Consider the following 23,519-nt stretch of genomic DNA (forward strand, 5'->3'; position numbering starts at 1 on the left):
GAATTTTCAGTTAATCTTCGAAGTGTTTTTACCTTGAAAACTACATCAAAAATTAAAACAATTTTTTAGTCTTTCCTTAGAAAATTATTTTTTCAGTGAGTCATTTAATCTCCTGCATTCACTGAATTAACTTGCTTTTTCGAACTCACAATAGTCCTAGGTTTCTAGGGATTATCAGTTGTTTACCATAAAACACTGTTTCAGGGATTAAAAAAAAAACGGTAGATTAAATCATGGCTCCCCAACAGTGTTGATCAAACACAACTTTCTTAAACAAAAGAACAATAATTTTTTCCGATATTGGATCCAGTTTTGTTTTTGCTCCAAATTAATTAGACTAACCTATTCATGTTATCAAAATTTTTCTTTCCGTATATATATATATATATATATATATATATATATATATATATATATATATATATATATATATATATATATATATATATATATATATATATACAGGTTTCCTAGATGTAAATCCAATGAAACCCGCGTGATTATTAAAGAGTGCTCAATGGAAAATCGCTGGTATATAGTCTGTTCATAGTACAAAAATTGTTGGCTACATATGCGCATACATGTTTCAGTGCAATGAAGTAGTCTTTTTAATTGGGATTCCACTGAAACATGCACATATGTAAGCAATAATGTTTGTATAATAAACATACTACACACACACACATACACGCATATATATATATATATATATTATTTAATGTCTGTGGGTGTATGTGTTTGCCTTTAGAAAAAAAGGTTAGAGAGTCTACATAAAGTCTGAAAGTGTATTTTATGTTAAATTAACCGAGGCAGATAATGGAAATATTTCGCAATATCTAATTTTACCCTTGCACGAGCTATGGAGCAGATTCCCGCAAGTGGGGGAGGGTAGAATTTTCATTTGTAATTTGGAAAGAACAGAATTTTAATGTATTTCTTTTCGCTCAACAGTTTCTTCCAATATTATTCGACACTTCTCTTCGGACAAGGGAGGTAGGATAGCAAAAAAAAAATATATAAATAAATAAAATAAAAATAAACTCGGAGAGCATGATTTCTATAGTGCTGGACTGTATTAGGCGGGTTGAATCGACTTTCTTTCAATCGAGAAAGTTACGGGGGAGTATGAAATACGCAAGCGGTCCATAGTCGCCTATATAAATAATAGTGCTCTAGAGGCATCGTTAATTGTCTTTGACTGATTCATATAACGCTCTAAACCGAAGCAATAAATGAAAGATTACACTTTTACATTTGATATAGAATAACATTCTCGAGAAAGCAGGTTAGGGTTTAAACGCATTGGTTCCCAAGAGAAAGAACTTCGCTGTCCTTTGTAAAGTTGTTATTGCTCGATAGCCATAATTACTAATAAAGCATTGTATTTAGTAAGTGGTAATCCAACGTTATCAATATTATAGACAGGGCGGGTGTGTTTACTCGACATTACTTGGGACTCGTCAATATCCAGGATAAAGCAATCCTACATAGAGGTGTTTTTTTTAAGGCCGGATTACGCGAGAGAAATATCTTAACTGTATTTTTCTATACTATTATATTCCAGAACAAACTACATTGTATCGCTTGGAAGTCAGTATTCAATATCCTAGATTGATCAGGTGTGTGCACTAATACAATAGCGAATTTTCAATGGGGTCTATGTAAGATAGAGAAAGGAAAGTATAAAGAAACTCGACAATTGCCGAGAATAATTAAAACAAATTATATTTTATGATGAAGCATGTAAGAAAATCGGTGTTGCCTGGGGGCCAATAACTTTTCAAGTGAAAGTTCAGATGATTGACTTACATTGTTATTAGTTTCAATAAACTAAAACAAAAGAGAGAGGAATAGGCTTGGCAAAAATGAAAAAGGAATAGGGAAGAGATGTAATAAAACGGGGAGGGTGGAAATAAAGAGACGTACATAAAGGTATAACATGTTTTTACATGGATCTGGGCAACGCTGAGTATACACACTAGCATATATATATATATATATATATATATATATATATATATATATATAAATTAATATATATATATTGACATGTATATATATATAATTTTATTACTATTTTCTGTATATAAATATATATTATAATCTTATAAATAATATAGTACATTACGTGTACATATTGTATTTAATTCAACAGTGCTCAATACCTGAGTAGAGCTCAGTCGTAGCATGAAAATAATTATATAACCTATTTTCCATACGTATATTTTCATAAAACTATATATAAATGTATAATTTGTTTATGTAACACGTTATGGTTCCAATTTTTAATGTAGACATTCATTCACAATTAAAATATTATATCCCGTTTTTACTCTATTCATTATATATATATATATATATATATATATATATATATATATATATATATATATATATAGTGAATATTCACTGTTTAGTCGGATGCAATATATATATATATATATATATATATATATATACATATAATATATTGTGCATGAGTAAAAGTGAATATGAATATATACACTTATTTATATATTCATATTTTGTTTATGTATCTATATTCTTTTATATTCATTAAATATCTTGCTTCTTTCTTGTATAAATGCTTTCGTTTGGAAATACACCATCCTTTGTTAGTTTAAACCAGCGAAGGTTTTATAAGTTCACAGCTTCATTTAACACTCATATCACCAGACTTTTCTGGTTTGTTTGGATTGAAGTTTCAACCCACCATATCATGTGATATTTTGTCTTAGTCACATATCTAGTTATTCTGTTTTGTTTAGCCTGAGCGAAACGAAATATATAATTTGCTATTTTAGTAGTCATTTTTCCATATCAGTGTATTGTTCATCAGGCTCTTGAGAATACTACATAAGATCTATACTGTTCAGAAGTTGATGGTGAGTTTAATATTTCATCGTACCTTGTCTCTTTTTGTCTTTTGTTCTTGATGTTTAAGCTTTATTTGTTTTTTGTTATCACCGTGTCTTTCACCCAGCTGATAGAGTATCGTGCACCGTGTCACGTGTTAGCGTCCAAACACTACCGTTGTTCGCCGTAGAAACAGCGTCAGCCCCGACTTTACGATTACGGAAACCATTGCGCAACACCTTTTGCGACATCCACCTTGTTTTTAGGGCGCGACGAACATCTTGCCTCATGAAAGTGTAGAGCAAAGGATGTAGAAGTGCAGATGAGAATGCCACCGTCAAACCCACGAAACGGAGCATATCAACAGTAGCTGTCTGTAACCCGAGCCCCACGCACGACACAATAATATGTGGTCCCCAACATATCACAAACGTACTGACTATCGCCAGGGTCATCTTGGTAAGCCGCCGATCTTGAAGTTTCCATAAAGATTCTTCGGCCGTAGAGCCGCCGGTAAAGGCCAACGTGGCCCTGATGAGAGCCAGGCGCACCGCTAGACGCTGCTTTGCCACGCGAAATATATGATAATAGCATACAATCATGCCGCTCATACATAGGAAAAAGAAAAACATGAAATAGACCTCGTGGAAAGGGAAGATGTTATGCTTCGTATTTATGAAACAATGGCAGCTGGATGCTGAAAAACAATGGCCATTGCTTGTCGCGTCAACAACGGCGTCCGTTGTGCCAGTGACCGCGCCATTTTCTGACGTGTTCCTCTGCAGGCCCTTTGATATAGCCTCCGCAGCCGACAGCGCTGTATAGTCCACACCAATAAATGGCGAGCAGAGGCCAATGACAGACACAAACCAGATAGCTAATAATGTCTTTTTCGTGTTCAGTTGGATGACTTTTTTTTTCAATGGGGTCACCACGGCTTCGTACCGATCTATGCTGATTGTCAGTAAGGTGATGGCGCTCGCTGTACTGATGAACGTTATGTTAGCCTGGTGGAATAAGCAAGCAAAGCTCGGCCATTGGCCTTGGTGATTTTGTAGCAAGACGAGGGTTAAAGGGATGGCTGTTATACATATCAGTATGTCTACGATGTTGAGGTTGATGATGAGAAAGTTCTCGTTCTTTTGTAGTTTAAAGCTTTTGTGGTACGTGAGCAATACGATAAAGTTGAACGTTAGACCACCGATGCATTCGATTGCAAGCACAATGGAAAGTGTTAAGAGAAATGCGGACGAAAAATCGTGTTCTATTGAATCTGTAGAAACCATTTTCGATTACGAAAATATATTACTATTGATTTTTAGAGTACGTGGTGTGCTGGAATTTTGGCTTATTTTCACTCAAAATTCACAGAAAATCACCGACCGCTACCAAAAATAAATCATAAGGAAAAGGTTTGTGTGGAGAAAAAGAATAGTAGTTTGGTTTCGTTTTTATCTTCCGATAACAGTAGATAATTAACAGTTATTGATAAAAGTGATTAACTTATTACTGCTCGGGACACGGCGGATATCAATGCTTGTAAAAAGAAAAAAAATACCTTCTTTTACGAATAATCAACACAAAATTTTATTATCTCGTTCTAAAAAGTTTTGGGGCTAAAATAGAAACTTAGCTATGAGCACGCACATACTTGCTTGACCGATTCAGGAGAGACAAAGATGATTAGTTGATATTTTTCAAGTAAAACTTATCTAGTGTATGTTTAATTATTTATGTAATTTTGAAAAAAATGTACGCCCATACTTGTTATTTAAGTATAATTTCCCTTGCGTATTCGTTGTTGTTTTGTAAGTTTTGCCTTAAGTTTTTCTATTTGTATAGCGTGATCTAATAATTATGTAAAGACGCAGAGTGTTGCAAATATAAGGCGACTAGCTGCCAATATTTTTTCCATAAATCTTTTTTTATATTACTACATAAATGAATAAAAAGTTTATAGCAAACTTTACAACTGGATTCCAAGAATATATATTTATATGATGATTCGAACGCAAACTGAGTTATAAGCTAATACTGCATCTTTATCGTTGTCCTAATCGATCAACTGGCTGTAAATTATGTGCATATCTTATTTCTAAAATATTTAAATATAGTTATTTAAACGGCACCTTCTGTATTGTTAATTTCAATAATAAATTTATAGACTTAAAATACAATACATATCTCTCTATATACATCTCTATCTGATTTTCCCATTGTCACCCAGCGCGTTCAAATGTGAAACTTGTATCAATTATATGTTATCATAATTTAATAATTGTTTATAGCAAAAGCAGACATATGAGAAGTACTATGCTTCTTGTTGTGGCATTGGTTCATTTTAAATGAAAAATCTAGAACTGACATCAAATATGAATATCCATGTATATATTATTCATACATGTATAAAGACATACTTTTGCAATATATATCACTGCTGGGTATAGAATATTTATATAATTGATGTCGATATTATTACAACTAGAGTGATATATGTATATATGTGTTGACAATCATTAAAAGTCAGTGTATTAAACGCAGTTAATATATCTGAATTCTTATATACGTCAATGTTAATATAGGAGTCCAAAGTGATTTATAAACTGTTTTTTTATGCTTGTTCCTGTTCAGACATATTGTTTATTTTCGGTTGTCTACTTCCTGTTATCCATTGTTATGCATTCAATTCATCATACACGGTTGGCTTAATTATAAGTACGTCTGGTTTGTTTATTGCCTGGAACAGACACTGGCGTTTGGTTCGTACAAAACAAAAGAAAATGGCTGATAGACTAATATTGTATTCAACGGTTGCGATTGTCCAATGATATAGGGAAACATAATAATTTAAGAGGCACCAAATCTTATATATTTTCTGTTGGGGTGATTTATTTTTAAAAATAAGCATAGATTATTTTAGCTGTTAATTTTGGTTCGAAATGTTTTTTTTATTATTTGAGTGGAGTAATCAAATCATATTAACCCTCAAATTGCTTTTCTTTTGGATTGCATCTATGTAAAATATTGAATCATCTCGTGTCAGACAATTCCAAATATCGGACGTTTTAAAGGACGTTAAAATAAAGAAAAAAATGTCCTGTGAGTTAACTAGGAGACAACATCTGAATAATACTAATCGTTTGTTGATAAACAGATAAGGAGAGTAGATAGTTTTACTTTCGACTCTCGCTTTTCTTTATTTTACCCTACACTCCTCCATGGGCGATATTTCTGACAACGGGGATGAATTCTTGATTTCTGGGTCTGAATCTATTCATTTAACAATTAACTTATACTTGCTTTTGACCTTTAGATCATTTTATTAAGTGACTTCATGCCTTGTCTGGAGCGATTTCTATAAGAAATAAAGACACAGTTATTGGAAATTGCGATTTGAATGTTACTCGCAGACCATCGTCCGATTTAACTTCCTATTTCGTCCGTTCTTCAACTTAACTTAAATGACAAGTCGTTTATGATCTCCGAAATAACTATACTTTGTATTAGCATTTATGCTTTATATGAAGTTATACTATGTTTACTTGGATATTGAACATTCACGTATTATATCTTATAACTCTCAGAAAGTGGTTGGTTGAATGCGCGAATTATTTTGGTGTTTGTAGCAAATACAAGCGTCACAAATTAACTTCGAGGAAGAACCATACAATTATTACAGTTTCAGAGAACACGCCGATGTGCAGACATTTGAATCAATCTATTAGTGAAAGGTTACTAAAAGTGCAAACTTTCTCAAAACCAGTCCTAATTTTCCTTTCATTAGTCTCACTGTAATAATTTCCAAGATGGTAAATCATAAAATGATAGATATCTTTTATGGTAGATTTTGCTTGCTTCTGTTGTCCCTTTCATGCAGGGTAAGTATTTCGAATGTAACGTAATAGAGTCTGTTGAACCAATAGTTGTTGAACCAATCATATCGTTGTTAAACCAATTCATAAGGTTTATTTCTAACACGTAGTCTTTAAAAACTGCCAACCTTAATGAAATCGGATAGCCGTGTGTAAGAATTGAACGCAAAATACTATTACTAATAGTTTACATAATCAACATACTTTGGTGTTTATAGAAAACAAGTGTCACGAATGAGGTCTGTGGTAAAATAATGAAGTTATAAGTTTCAGTTGACATTCTGATCCACGGTTATGTTTTTTTAAGTTCAAATATCATCAGATTCCTGAATGTCCAAAGGGATAGACTTGCTTCATGCAAGCCGCTAGAAGTCGACAGTCGAATAGTTACTGGCCACTTGCCCATCGGTGCTGTTCAGATTGAGCCAGTAAAAATTAGTTGTTAGAAGTAACAAATGCTTTGATTCGTCAAGACCGGAGTGAAAATACCAGCGTGTATAAATCAGAAAAGACTGTCACAACAAAATCGATAAAAATACAAATGGCCCTCTTATGTTTTAGAATGGGGATATTTATATCTACTTCCGGTTGTATATGTAAAACACAATATAAACCGTTAATACGATCATGAAGATGAAGTAATAAACATTAGATTTTTTTAAAAATTCTTCTTTAGTTAAACAAGATTCTGATTGATCAGTTGCAACATAGGAGAAGCGTTTAATTGTATCTGCTGTAGACATCAAATCAGAATTCTCGTTTTAAATGATAAGTACTTTTCAACGCTATTTTAAAGTTAAAGCATTGTTAAATTATGATGGATATAATTTTTCAATTCTTTCTCAATTATATTGTTTGATTATTTTCTCTTGCGTCTTTATAACTATATTTTGTATTCCGGTAAAATTCCATGGTCTACAGTTGCTGAACACTTGCTGTCGTTTAGGCTATAAATCGCTGCCATGCTGGTCTGGAAGGTTTCATTGTCTTTTGCTTTCTTGTATTAACGCACTCATTCTGCGTCCATAATCGGGTAGGAATCTGAAAAAATAAAAATAAAAATAGAACTGTGAAATCAGGAATAATAGTTTGTCCACAAGTACATGTAAAATTTTATATTTTTATATACATACTTGCAGGATTCTTGGCGTTGCCCGGTTGTAAGATACGTTTAAATATGATATTTTAATTCATGCATATTACGTATTTATCATTATAGAAGCAATTCTCTATCGATTACTTTATTTACCCCAATAAATAGTAGTGAGATAAAAACAAACAAACAAACAATATATATATATATATATATATATATATATATATATATATATATATATATATATATATATAAGTTGGGTGCCATCAGTTAGAATCAAAACCAAAAAATACAACTCTCCACTTTCATTCTATATATATATATATATATATATATATATATATATATATATAGCATTGCTGGATGGCATCGTCCCTTCGAGTTAAAAACTCCTACTTGTGAGACATCGGCAAGGGTTATTGACTGGTTGGATGACCGCGTCCCTTGTTGAGACGAAGTAGGTTAATTTCACAGTCGGATTTCGGCGCGGTTTGCTTGATCTGAGTTGGTTAATAGAAATTCTTGTGTGCGGGGCGTTTGCTCAGTTAGTAGAGTGCTTGCCTCGCATGCAAGAGACTCGGGTTTCGAATCCTGAGTTCGGATATGTCTAACTGATGAGCCCAAATGAGGGCGAAACTCGAGTCTTGGACTTCCGGTTCGTTGACTGTCATGGCTCTTGTGAGCTGCGGCGTTGTTTGGCTGTGGAATTTATTATACAATCTCTCACATTCTGAAAATCATATATATATATATATATATATATATATATATATACATTCACCTGTCATCCTTTTTTAAAAGATCGAATCGACTGATCATTCAAGACGAGATTCGAGCAAGGGCATTAGGGTCACAGGTTTTTATAAATTCATATTTTCCTGTCTAGATTGAGTAAATATGTGACTATAAACACATACGCTACATATAATTCGATTACGGTTTGATTTCTGCCGATAACCGTCGCATATTTCCGGAAATCAGTCGGTTTCATCCTGTTTTAGATTGCCCTGCATAAATTTATTCATTTTTTCTACAAGCTCACCTGTCACTAAAAGAGCGCATGTGGAATCTGTATTCGTGCATCTTCTCTCCCGGGCAACGATAGAACACGAGCAGCTAGTTTAATAAATTTCAACTAAAACTTCTTTGGAAGTGGTGTACTGTTTACAGATTCCAACTGTTCATCACATCAGGAAATTTATGAATCGCAAAATGTTCTCTTCTACTATGGATTAAATATTAGACCGGACACCCAAAGCATTGTTATACAACTAATCTAGGAGAAGAAAAATTCGGAATAACGCCCCGTCTCTTCAGATCCCGGCATTAATTCCATAATCCAGGCGTTGTACTAATAACTGAACCACAGCAATGTCTGTTCAAGAGTGGTGCGGTTAGAGATTGCGATTCCATTTCTTTACTATAATCTTTCTTTACAGGCGAGTCAGAACGAACAGTTTATTTCATCCTGTTAATAGTGAGGTCACACCCACCTTTTAGTGAATTAAGAACTTTAATCTATAAGCGTGATTGGGGTTAATCGATATAGTATTAAGTTAACAATATACCCTCTTTATATCTCAATAAGTCTTATTCTTTTTGTTCATCGTCTTGAAACATGCCAATGTGGGGGGGGGATAAGTATTGAATCAAACGGAAATTAATTACAACAGAACAATTGCAAGACGATATTCTTCAAGTGAAAAGAACAATTTAGTTTTCGAGTTGTTAACTTACCAACCCCTCCTTTTTTAAGTGCATTTAAATCGTAGCGGTTGTCTTTCCGAAAGTTGTTCAAGAATTATCAGCCACCCGAAACTTGTTATTCTGTCATTCTTTGATTTTGCTTTTTGGTTTAGATTTTCAGAATTGTTTTCCAATGAGAGAAAATCCATCTTTGATTCTTATTCTATTCCTAGGATTTTTTTCTTTCTGACTGATTATCGATTTCTCTTTACTCCTTTTTAATTTGTAAAGTCGGAAATCGACAATTTAGAATATTTTCCCTTTGTGTTTGATATGCAATAAAAGAACGGATCATATTATATATATATATATATATATATATATATATATACTTCAGAATAGCAAATTTAATATATCTACTGGTATGTATATCCAATGATTATCGGTCATATAAAATATTATTAGATGCAATATTTTTATATAAGACAATCCCAGCTAAGTAAAATTGCTCAATATGCATAATGGAGCAAATGAATTTTCATACTCTTAAATAGCTCATATATTTTCCCCTTGAAGTATTTTCCCACTATATATATTTGAAAATACAAAAACTCATAATACTCGAAAATGCGTCATTAGCCTGGCAATGCTGTTTTCGTATGTATTTTTATTTTACTTTTTTAACATTACTCTATTTTCTTTTCTTTTATTTATTTTATCTTACCATTATTATTATTATTATTATTATTATTATTATTATTATTATTATTATTAGTAGTAGTAGTAGTAGTAGTATTTGAATAGTAGTATTATTCTGATAATTATCCTTATCGTTATAATTATTATGGTTATAATCATTAATATTATTATCAGTATTATCAGTATTATTATATCATTATCTTATTATCATAATAATCTTTATAATAATAATAATAATAATAATAATAATAATAATAATTATTATTATTATTATTATTATTATTATTATTATTATTATTATTATATAATTTTCTTGTAATGCATCTTGTTAATATATGCAATATTTTAACAGATTAATCTAACTCCAAAATTTCGATTAAATATTAACATTAAATTGCTGGTATTACTACTTATATACATTGGAATTTTACTTTATATATTAGAAATATGCATTTCTATTCATTAGCATTAAATCAAAGGGAAAGCAAACAGCAGTTGGGTTTTTATTTTTCCTATTTCCCCTTTCTCTCCCCTTTTCTGTCTTTCTCTCTTTTCTTAGAATATCATAGAAAAAGACATTGTATATAACATTACTTTGCTTTTTCTTTTTCTTTTCTTCTTTTTTCCTTCTCACCGTCTACATTTTACATTTTAATCTATTAACCTATATCTTTGAATCTTGTCTAGACATGTCTAGACCTTTCATATTCCAGCTTAATAAGTTTCTTGCTCTCTCTCTCTCTCTTCCTTTTTCGTTCTCCCTTCAATTTATTCTTCCACCTATTTGATCTCTTAACATCGAACTATTAGAATAAAGATTTTAAATTTGAGACCTTTTTAGGCTTAGTAAGTTTAAAACATTTTCATTTGTACTGCTTTATAATATAATTTAATCATTAAAGCTGCATTTGATTTTTTAATTACTATTTTGCTTTGCTTTGAAAAGCAATTATTTTATTTTTTATTTATCTGCCTCCAGATATTTATTTGTTTTTTTATTCACAAATTGGATTGAATTTTTAAACTTATATAAAAAAATCTTTACCAGATTGATATAATCAAATATTTGCCGGATTTCTTATCTAAACGAACGAAATATGTTTACATGTGATTGTTACCTAGCGCCTTGCTAGAATTACAAAATGTATTGGATCTTTTTACTCCCCCCTACTATCAAGAACTTCCATTTCAGGAGTTAGTACGCATTTTAGATTTGAAGTTACATGTCTTTTTGTTTTCTGCCTCAGTATTTAATTTCCCTTATTCTATGTAGCTAAAATGATTTAAAAACTTTAAAACTTTTAATTTTCTATGTTTATTACCTTTAGCAAATAAGGTGCAAACCAACAATAACATTTGCAAATATTTTTCCTCTGAGGAGATGAATAAACATCGAAAACTCATGGGTTAAGGAAATATATTTATTAACCTGTATTCTTTGTTTGGAAACAATAAAAAAAATCGATGTTTGAAAAGTAACTTGTTCAAACCATAAAATTTAAATACCTGAATTATGATATATATATATATATGATTGCAACGTCTTGTCAAACGAGTTCTACTCCCTCAGACACTTAAAGTCCATGAGCCCAACTGCCTGAGGGAGTATCTATACAAAGATGATGTTACGAGAGTCTTAGCTTTGTACGACAGCTAAGTCTCTCTCTCGGTTCAAAATGTTGAGATCCAGCAACAAGCAAGAGCAAGATAGCCAGCAACAAATTAAACTGCGGACCAGCTTAATGTGGATACTGGTCTCCCACTTTATGTTTTTTTTGTATCAGAGATTTGCTTCTAGAAAGGTTGCCTTCACCACGGCTTACGGGAGCCCTCTCTACCCCACCACACATACACACACAAATATACACGGTGCTAGTTGGCCGTTGACCCAGAGAAAGGGTCCATTCGCCCTTTGGAAGGTCTTGTTTTTAATCCTTCAGGGAGACTATCCGCCCTCCTCACAAAACAAGTCTTGTGGGGGAACCAGTTTAGTCGCTGGTGACACGACCATGAGGCAGGTAGTACTGGGTTACATGGTACCAGTAGCATATGACATGACCTGACATATATATATATATATACTAGCATGGGTATCCGGCGTTACCTGGGTTGATATGAAGTTCCGTTTGAAACGCGCCAGCTACACTAATCATTTTCATCATGGGTAACATGGATACCCCCACAACAATTTCAAAATATAAAGAACGGATAAAAACATGTAAATGTAATCGTCCCCAGAAAGAAGTATCTGATACCCTCTCCACCAGGTATTTCGGCAGAAGGGATCACTGTCCTAAGAAAACTCACGATTTCGTGAACCTAAAAAAATGACGTTTATAAACATTAATGCGTGCATTTATTTTTTATTTTGGTAAATGTGTAGTTTAGCTGCGTAAATTATTTGCCGGACAAAAAATACAAAAACTATTTATTTTTATATAAAACACATTGTTATACACCAAGGTTGAAATAAAACCAGAAAAAATTTTCATTTCTACTATTTTTTCATCATTTATATTTATTATTCGAGGCCGCTATATTGATTTTAAAATTTGGCCTTTCTAAGGTTTGGCAGATTGGCCTTTTTAAGCTCTTTCTTTTAACTGTCATATTTTTTTGTAATAGAAGAGCGTAAAAAGGGCCAAATTTTGCCTTAAAAAGGCCAATCTGTCAAAACAAAAAAAGGGCCAAATTTTAAACGTGTAAGGCGTGCACATTTAGTCCAATAAAAAAATGATAAAAAAATATAAAAATTATTTTTTTTTAAATTTTATTTAAGCCTTTGGATCTAATAATATTTTATATAAAAATAAATAGTTTTTATCATATTTTTTTCTGTCAAATAATTTACGCAGCTAAACTACACATTTACCTTTATTTTTTGCAAGGACACTTTTTACTGGCTTTTTTTTTGTAAATAAAGGACATTTTCGATTTGCTTTTTTTAGAGGGGGGCTTTTCGATTTGCTTTTTATTTGTAGCTTTATCTTTCTAATGTAATCACCCCTCCCTCCAAATTGAATTTGTCATATTTTGGGGTTTGTTTTGTTTATTAAATTGTTAGGTGAAAATAAAGAATGGTCTCATAAAAAAATCAAACTTATCATTATTTTATATTTCCAATGTAATTGCCGCACCCCCCAGAAAAATTATCGATTTCTGTAATACCGTTAAAAGAATAAAATAAAACTAACAAATGAACTTAACATAAGCAACAGTGTCCGTAACCATTTGTATTTTTCAAATACACCGATAAACACTGTTTTTGCGAGCCAACTAAACGTTGCATTAAATAAAACGGGGTTGTATTACTAAACACAGATACGAAAAAGTTGTCGAAAATTAAATATAAACAAATAAATGTTAACAAAGACAAGGTGTTACTTTTCTACCTAACTGAATAAGATTTTAGTGTTTTTATTTAGTGTAAAATGTTTAATCGGTTCCAAAACTTGTTTATCGGTATATTTTTAAAATACAAATGGCGGCAGACTGTGTTGAACACATTAAGTTTGGGAAAATGAGGTAAAACTTAAAAAAAAAAACTATACAAAATACTGTCAGGAACTCACTCAATACATGTTACCGTGACATAGGCTGACATATATTCGGTGGTTTTTCGAATCTATGTGTACAATAATACAAACCTAATAAAAACACTAAAAATTATCCAGTTAGGTGGAAAAGTAACTTATCTTGCCTTTGAAAACATTTACTTGCTATATATTTGTTTTTGTTGGCTACTTTTTCAGATCTTTGTGTAAGTACAAAACCGAAGTGGGTATTTTTCTGTCTATTTTTATTTTTGGCACCGCGCTATTTTAAAATAGTTTTTCCAAGTTAAATGTAAAGTTCACGATATCTTTTTTTTTTTGTATTTTTTTACATTAGGTCCACCTCCACAATTTTCTTTAAAATGGCTAATTTTTTAAGATTTCAACTATGCTGAATAAGAAAATCTCATTTAAAATTTGCAGAGGCAAGTAGTTTTCGAGATATAAAGACCTGTACTATGCACTCTAATTCACTGGCGGCCATGAATAACCCCCCATATTAAGAACGGCTGTCGGAATAAACACCCCTAACCTCCCCATGTTAAAAACGGCTTTTGGAATAAATACCACCATTCCCCCATCTTAAGAACGGCTTTCGGAATAAACGCCTCCAACCTACACATGTTAAAAATTGTGGAGCTGGACATAATGGGAAAAATTTACCTTTTGTTTTGTTTTTTATTAAATTGTTAGTTGAAAGCACAGAATAGTTACAAAACACCATCCCCTCCCCATGTTAGAATGGCTGAAAAAATAAGGGGTTTCTTGGTAGAAACCTTTCTGTATTTTACCTAACAATTTCTTTAATAAAGAAAAAGTATTCATAATTTCCTATGTAAAAACAACTTCTGTAAAAAAACAGTGTACTTTCAATTTTGTTAAAAAAAGGTTTTCTTGAAAAAAAGATTTAACCCAACAATTTACCGTAAAAAAGCAAAAACAAAACATTAATCGACTAACGTATACGAATCGGACCTTATTGCCAAATAGGCTGCGACTACAATGTTGAACGCGTCGTTAACTTTTACAATATCTTTTTATTTTTTTTTTAATAATTTCACGACATCCTCTTTTTTTTTAAATAATGAATTGTTAGATGAAACACAGAAAAGTTACAAAACATCCTCCCCTCTCCATGGTAAGAATCGCTGAAAAAACTTAAATCAAAAAAGGTATTATTTCAGCACGTTACCAAACCGTAAATTTTCTTCGATAAAAGCCTGTACTTTCACCTAACAATTTATAGTTTTAATAATAAAAAAGTTCATATTTTCTTATATAGAAACAAATGTTTAAAAAAAAAAGAAAAAAGTGTACTGCTCATTTAAAAAAAAAATGATTTTTACAACAAAGATAGTTTTGTTAATGTTCTTCGACTTTTATGTTTCAACTCAAAACGCACCTTCTAGCGAGCAATTTTCTTTTTTTTTTTGCCTGATATAAAAAATAAAAATAAAATTAAAAAATTGGGAAGATAAACAAATAAATTTAAATTTTAAAATATGGAATGTTTTTTTTTACTTATCGAGTGAACAGAAAATGAAATCTTGTAATTCGTGTCGTCAAATCGTGGTGTATGAAATGAAATGAATTGTTCAGTTCTACCAGAAAACAGTCCCGCGAAATCGGCTTACAGAAAATATTTTTATTTTATTTTATTTGTAATTTGTAATTTTAATTAATTGTAATAACATAAAAACATTCCCCGACTCTAAGGATAGGCTATCTGAAAATTTCAATTCAATTGGTAATGTAGAAATATCGTTTTATTGATAATAACGAACCGAGAATTAGATTTTTATATAGATAGATGCTCGTGGTTTGTTTGTGTACAAACAGGCGATTTGAGCACTGTAAGAGTGGTGGCGGATGTCTGTTTAAATAGATATTCCGACGAGTTATTTGCTGGCATCCCTTCTGTGGTCGAGTGGGAGAACTGCCGACTGTCAACACGACGGTTCTAGGTTCAATCCTGCTAGAGATGCTAGTCTAGCGGAACTAATGAGTTGTGATACAACGAAACAGGACTGTATGTCGATGACTACACACACACACACACACACATATATATATATATATAATCTAACCATTGCGCTATTCGTCTGCTGCTATGCGGGCAGTGAATTAACAGCATTTTGGCACTGTCCAAATACTTAAGCTAAATTTATTTACACAAATAGCATCACTTAATATGCTAATGGTAATTTGTATTTGTATATCACTTCCCAATATATATATATATATATATATATATATATATATATATATATATATATATATATATATATGTATATATATATATATATATATATATATATATATATATATATATATAGTGTCTAAAATGTCACTAAAGTATTAAAAATCTTTGTCATTAAACCATTAATGATTATTTTTTCACTTTTTCAGATATTTTACAAATAATATTTTTGTAATCAATTATGGATATTTTTACAAATAATATTTTTTTAAATCAATTATATAGCATTATAGCAATGTACGCAAGTTGTGAAAGTTGTTTTACTAAAATCAGAGGTCAATTGTTTTGACTCAAACAGCTTATCGACAGCATTTTTATGTAAGAGATAGCCCATATCACAACGCAATTCGAAACAAATCACCAAAACCCGCAAGAATTTTAGGATAAGATCAGGAACAAAATAAGGGAGTTAAATCGCAATCCAGAGATTCCACAATCTGTCATGAATAATGTTTTGGAAATAGCACAAATATGCGGAGCAGAAAATGGGCAACATTTAAAAGACATCATTTTTCATAAATAACGATTGTTTGAATTTTGCTTTTTTTAAACTTCCCTAATGTCTTAGTCAGATTGTGTTGGAATTACAGAAAGATATCAAAAATAAAGAATCTACTTAAGTTTAAAATCCTTCAGCGACTGTTTGGACACGTTGTATAAGTTACACAGCATCTTCAGCCTTTCTTCCTTGCAAGGAATCGCCAGGCTAAAATAAAAATTCAGTATATCTTAATTGCCATATATTTTCATAATTTACTACTTTTTACTTATTGGTACATAAAATATTACATCTTATGATAAGATTTTAAGTGGACACACGAAATAATAGTAGCTTACATATATATATATATATATATATATATATATAATATATATCTATATCATTATATATACACATGGAGAAAAGGGGATAGAGAATATCTCTACTTATCAAGGCCAAAAGCCACTTGTGGATAAAGGTAAATGATTTTGTATAAGGGATGTTGAACTCTTGTATGATGCGGTCGAAAATGATGGATGTAAAGGATAAAATTTAATAAATAAGAGAACAGCTCAACAAGTATGAGCTGGGATTAGATTTAAAAGCTGCCATGTTATAGTCTGTAGGGAAACAGGTCCGCCACAATGTTTTCAATAGATGAAAAATTATTGCCAATAAACATTGGGGTGTTCGATATATTGTCTGGCCACAATGAAAAATATAGCGAAACAGTATGTCTTTGAATGACCACGTGTGCTCCTTACTTTAGTGCATTGTGCACTCTTATAAAGAATATCATCTACGTAAATAAAATATAGGATGTAGTTCTCTCACATCTACATACTAAAGAATATTAGATTGTAGTTAGTCGGTTCCAGGGTTCAAATCGTTCGACCAGTGGTACAATTTTATAAGCCACACTGATGAATGTTAATGGACATGAACAATAAATTTCTGCGGATAATAAATATTTACAAAATAAAAATTATATATATATATATATATATATATATATATATATATATATACATATAGAACAACTGTGTTCACAGGATAAACATTACTCTAGCATAGCGATACAAATAGTTTTAAAATTAACACTAACAATAGAAAATAAATAAATAAACTAAAAATATATATAAATAAATAATCATACATACTTACACACCCACATACACAGACAGACAGACATATATATATATATATATATAAACTAACATAATAATTAAAAAAAACACACGCACATTTAACTACACCTCGGTTTAAAATAAGTCAAATCACTAGATATCTACGTCTCCCGCTAAAAAAGCACACACAAAAGAAGGGGTGAACCAAGGATCAACTGGGCCTTTGTCCTGTAAGTGCCTGCTTATTGGCTGATTAGGAAGGGAGCGGTGGAAATTTGGAATCTGATTGGCTAACTAAAAATTCAATAGAATGTGCGTATATAAAAACGCGTGACAACCACAACTCTCCGCATAAGCCTGACGAATCCGAGAATATTCTGTGTAGCTTTATTGCTTTATATATTTTATAATATATATATATATATATATATATATATATATATATATATATACATATATATATATATATATATATATATATATATATATATATATAAGTGTCCATGTTACTATGTGTCAAGTATTGTATACATTTTTTAATAAGGAGAAAAAGTTAATTCAGGATTCAATTAGATAAGCCGCATTGGTATAACTAATCACAAGTACCAACAACTACTATTTAATTAAGTAGACCAGCTGGCAATGAATACTGATAAGGAACAAAATTAAACATTTTCTATTCCAATCTTGTCTGAAGGCTCAAAAACCTATAAGTGAAACAATCGATAATCGATCGATTAGTAATCAGACGACGGCAGAAAATTGTCAACAAACGTATCAGAAATAATCAAGATATGTTTAAGTTGTAGCAGCAATGCTAATTACATAGTATATTTATTTACTTTCTCCGCAGGAGTGTTGGACACAAGTTCAGGTGGGGTTTTGAGAAGCAAGCGTGCTAGGGATGTTGATTCTGGTCCCAAAAAAATTGGCGCATACTTCGCTAGGGGCGCATGAAACGATTAACAATAAATTAATAATTTTTTATTTACTCAGAAAATCAGCTGTTTTTTCTTGCATTGATATCGCTTATTAGGTTGTTATGTTGATGTGACGAACATCTTGATTTAGTATAAATTCAAGCAACTTTTTCACACATAAGACTGATTGTTCTGTACTAGGCTGCAAATCACTGATCTTGAAGTTTTTTAATATACCGAGCAGATTAACTAAGTTTCCCAAAGTAATGAGCAGCCTTTCCCTTTTAGGCAACGATTCAACTGCTTTGTACGAATAGGAGTTAATTTCAGTTGCAGTTTTTAAAAGTAATTTGATTATAATATTTTCTTGCTGACATCAAAGTTCTTGATAAGCTTTGCAACATATCTGGCAAATAAATGGATGTAGTTAAAAGTGTTTACAGTCAAGAGGTAGCCTTTATGGCAACTAGTGAAATCTAATGCACAGTTCGTTTGAAAATGTTTGGTTTTATCGGACCCTGAACAAATCAAACCAGCCCCATTGATACTGGGTGGATTAGAGGTTTCACATCTTTTTAGGACCCTGTTTGTTATTTTTCAAAACTCGTGTAAAATCAGCTTCTGCTACGCGATTTTTGTTATGTAATCACGTAAGTGGATTACTGCGAAGAAGAATAAGAAAAGAAAAAGAGTTGGAACTACTGGAAAGAGCAACAAGAGAGACGACAGTAGGGTAGCAGACGCGAGGGACGATGAAATGCCGCTACACGCTTCGGGCCTGCGATATACGGTATGCTGAAGAAAAAGTAGAGACGCTGCACCTTTAAACGATATGAAATGGAGAATCCGATATAAGAAGACATAAAAAAGAATGACGAATATAAAGAAACTAATGAGAAATATTTCTCATCCAGTAAAATAATGGAAAAGTATAAACGATGAATATCGCTATGATGCGATCATTGTGGCAGACGATACGCAGGGGCAACCAAACAGCGAATTCCGCTGCGCCACCTGAGAAGAATATAAAACATGAAATATATGAACACGAAAATTGCCAAATATTGCAGATATACTTTTTTTATTACGAACTTTTTTCATTGAATTTTATTCCCTGTCGTGCAAGATTTCCATAAAAAAATGAAAAAAAACCCCCACACATATAAAGAGAAAAAACTGTACGTGATCTTTCTTCTCTCTCACTAAAAAGTAACTTGTCCATGGCGTTTTTGCGTCAGTATGACAAATTTTGTGCAGTGAAATTTGATTAGTAGAATAAGTCCCGTATCTAGCAACGTTGTTTATCTTTTTCTTTTGTTTTATTTTTATCCTTTCAGTTTTTGACACATCTATTTATTAATTTTAATTAGTAAAAATTCATGTAAATTGTTTAACAATATCGTCTTTGTTATTCTCGCATGTGTTTCTTGTTCGACATTTTTTTTTATCTGTGTCTTGAGAAGAAGACATCACATCCCCCTCTCTCTCTCTCTCAGTGTCATTTTACCATAAATCCTGGGTAATTTAATTTATTTTCTTTTAAATCAATTTGTTGTTGATCATATTCCGTCGGACTTAACGGAATAAGAGATGCGCAGCACTATATATTTAATGCATTTGAAATATGATTCTGTTGCGTTTTTATGACCCCTTTGCAGTCGACGTGGACAATCCTAAATGCGCATGTTTTCAGAACATTTATTTCCTTGAAATCAACTTGCAAAATACCATTGTTGTTTTCGCCTTAACAAAACAGAGGACATCACTGGAACAGCCTGCTAGAGATGCTTGTGACGATGTCTTTCCTATTCAGTTATTTACATTTGCTCTAGACAATTATTTAAATTTGCTGTAGACAATTATTTAAATTTGCTGTAGACAATTATTTAAATTTGCTCTAGATAATTGTTAAATTTGATGTAGACAATTATTTAAATTTGCTGTAGACAATTATTTAAATTTGCTGTAGACAATTATTTAAATTTGCTCTAGACAATTATTTAAATTTGCTGTAGACAATTATTTAAATTTGCTGTAAACAATTATTTAAATTTGCTCTAGACAATTATTTAAATTTGCTGTAGACAATTATTTAAATTTGCTTTAGACAATTATTTAAATTTGCTGTAGACAATTATTTAAATTTGCTGTAGACAATTATTTAAATTTGCTCTAGACAATTAGTTAAATTTGCTTTAGACAATTTAGGCGGTATGTAAAAACAAAAGACAACCCAACAAAAACAAAATTATATTTAAAAAGAAATTTTAGTGTAAGGTTGCCACTTTCACTTACAAATCAATTTCAACATTAAGCAAGTCGTGATTTACGTGCGTACCATGACTTACATATAACCCCGACTTATCTACTGATACCGACAGGAGAAAAAGTTTTGCTGGATTGTAACAAAACGCGTATAAGCGCGTGTGAGAAAATCAGCAGCAGCTTTGGGATAGCTGGCTTTCGAAAATATTAGCAGGAGCATCCGTTAAAGAACGTATATGTAAATTAGTAAGTGTACGCTAGCTTGCGTCACAAGAAATGGAGAGAAAAGTACGTCAACAAATACTTGGTCGATAGAAGAAGCAAAGAGCGTGTCGAGAAAAATGGACTTGTAAATGAAAGTGCGGCTGACCCCAGCGTCAGGTAGTGGGCAGCCAGAGACTTTTAATGAGCACATGTGCGTACGAAAGAACTTTCGAAATATTATGAAGTGTGTTATTATGGAGGAACCACGAATAAATGCATTTCATATGCACTTAAAAATGAGAAGTCGGATTTTTATTTCTCTCCTGTTTTATTTATTTGTTACTTTGCGGCGGTACCAGACAGCGTCTGGATCCGAGATTGTTTGAAGTGTAAGATCACTGGCGCCATAATCAATTGCTTCGGGTAGGTAGAGTTCGTCAATCCTAGAAAGCAGTTCATCTAGGTGAAAGTAAACCCTGATTTCAAACCTGCATTCCCTTCAATAATACCTATAACATCTTATCCACCACAAAAAGAAAACATTCGGGCTAGTATTTTAATAATTCATCGGCCATGTTGACCTTAACGGACAGAGGCTTGCTATACAATATTCTCCGTCTTTTTACATAGCTTGCTTCATTTTATTTTTTGTTGCTAATAATAGTTGATTGACTTGGATATAGACTTTCTTAAAATAATACCTTAGAAGATAATATCATGATCATAGAACAGACATGACATTACCGACCCCACTAAACTGAGCATTAAAAGACTTTATATTGGTCTGAAATATTATAAACTAAAAATATAGCAATACTAGCAGGCCGCCAGGCGTTGTTCGGTCGTAAAATACGCATAAATATTATATTTTAATTAATGCATAATTCTTATTTATTATAAACAGAAATACTGTAAGTATGGAACGTAACGTTAAATTCCTTTAAAAAATGAAATTAAAAAAAAAAAACGGAAAGAAACTGAAACAATACATGCGAGTATTATGTTTTTTAAACAGTTCATTGCTTGTAAGTAAAAAAATACTCTAACTGAATCGAAACCAAAACCTAAAGACAACGTGTCAAGTACGATAACGATTAGGCTAGCTTGACACGAACTTTAAAAAGTGTTTTCATACCTCGTGAAACGGTTGACAAACAGATAATAAGCCAATGGCCTCCACGCACAAATTTGTCAATGTTTAAAGCAGCCTTTTTTTCCGGATGAAAACCATTTAAAAAAATGTCCACATGTCTGAATACCCTATATACCAAGTTTCAAATCTGTAGATAAAAAATTCGTCGAGTATATAGGCTGAGAGTTTTCCTCACACACACTTACACACATTCTCACTTTTATAGATATACTAGCAGGTCACCCAGTAGTGCCCTGTCGTAAAATACATGTAAATATTATATTTTAATTCATGCAAAAACTGAAACATGTGCATGCGAGTATTGTTTTTTTTCTAAACAGTTCATTTCTTGTAAGTAAAAAAAAAATATTCGAGCTGAGATCGAAACCAAAACCTAAAGACAAGGAGTCAAGTACGATGACCATTACACCAGCTTGACACGATATTTACAAAGTGTTTTCTAACATGCTTAACATAAAGAAACTGTCATGTTTCACGACCGCGTAAGCGCATTCGAAAAAACAGTTGACAAGCAGAAAAAAATCTTAGCTGCCCAGTTTATCTGGATGAAAACGGATTTAAAAGTTTTCTACATGTCTGAAAACCTTATATACAAAATTTCAAGTCTGTTGATCAAAAATTCGTTGAGTACATAGGTTGAGAAGTGTTTTCACACGCATCTCCATGTTTATAGATATATAGATAGATTATAATTTGGTTTAAGATAAAGACGTAGTAGTATAACTTGGAGTTTCAGATAGCCGAATACTAAATTTTTATTAGTAATAAAAGTTCTAATTATTAGGATTTGTCCAAGAGCTTGATTCAAAAACTAACCTAGCTTAATATATCTGTATAACAGTAGAACGCATAATACGGTAAGATATTTATTAGGGATGCCATGCTAATGTAGCTATCAGACTAGAAAGCGAACTGTGAAAGGGACAAGTTTCACACCTATAAAGGCAACAAGAATAGAACAAAAAAAAACTTTCAGTCACCCGAATAAACGAAGCCACTTCTAATACGAAGCCAAGATAACGAAAGTAAATTGTTCGACCACCATAGTAATTAAGTAAGAGCTTATTTAAATAAAGAAAATACATTCAGACGTATTCGCTGAACCTTTTCAAATCAAAGACTGGATTCAAACCTGAGTGGCGACAGGCAAAATGTTGAAGTAGGGCAATGATCAGCGACGCGGAATGTCAATTTGTCATGCCAGGTTTAAGTATCCACAAAGATATTGATTCCAGATTTACGCGCCTCCTCACAACGAGAGAGTTAAACACAAGTTTGGTATTTAATGTACAGAATAGAGAACTCCCCAAAGTGAGTAATCTTGATTGAAACTAAAATTTAAATCG

General features: G+C 31.8%; 1 protein-coding gene and 1 long non-coding RNA gene across 2 annotated transcripts in view; both read right to left on the reverse strand.

Annotated features, from left to right (window-relative positions):
- Positions 1 to 2,834: 2,834 nt before the first annotated feature.
- Positions 2,835 to 4,924, reverse strand: LOC145241397 (G-protein coupled receptor 22-like). Its single transcript, XM_080104325.1, has one exon. It carries the CDS (start codon positions 4,140 to 4,142, stop codon positions 2,976 to 2,978), a length of 1,167 nt encoding a protein of 388 aa, XP_079960451.1. The 5' UTR covers positions 4,143 to 4,924; the 3' UTR covers positions 2,835 to 2,975.
- Positions 4,925 to 5,850: 926 nt separating this feature from the next.
- The window catches only part of LOC145241398 (uncharacterized), a 312,540-nt gene continuing 294,871 nt past the window's right edge, over positions 5,851 to 23,519 (reverse strand). The window contains exon 4 of the long non-coding RNA XR_013862550.1: positions 5,851 to 7,769. This is a non-coding gene — a long non-coding RNA (uncharacterized LOC145241398). The remainder of the gene's footprint in view (positions 7,770 to 23,519) is intronic.

The sequence above is a fragment of the Euprymna scolopes genome, chromosome 20, assembly GCF_053919585.1.
Source record: "Euprymna scolopes isolate OS-2025 chromosome 20, ASM5391958v1, whole genome shotgun sequence".
Taxonomy (NCBI): Eukaryota; Metazoa; Mollusca; class Cephalopoda; order Sepiida; family Sepiolidae; genus Euprymna; species Euprymna scolopes.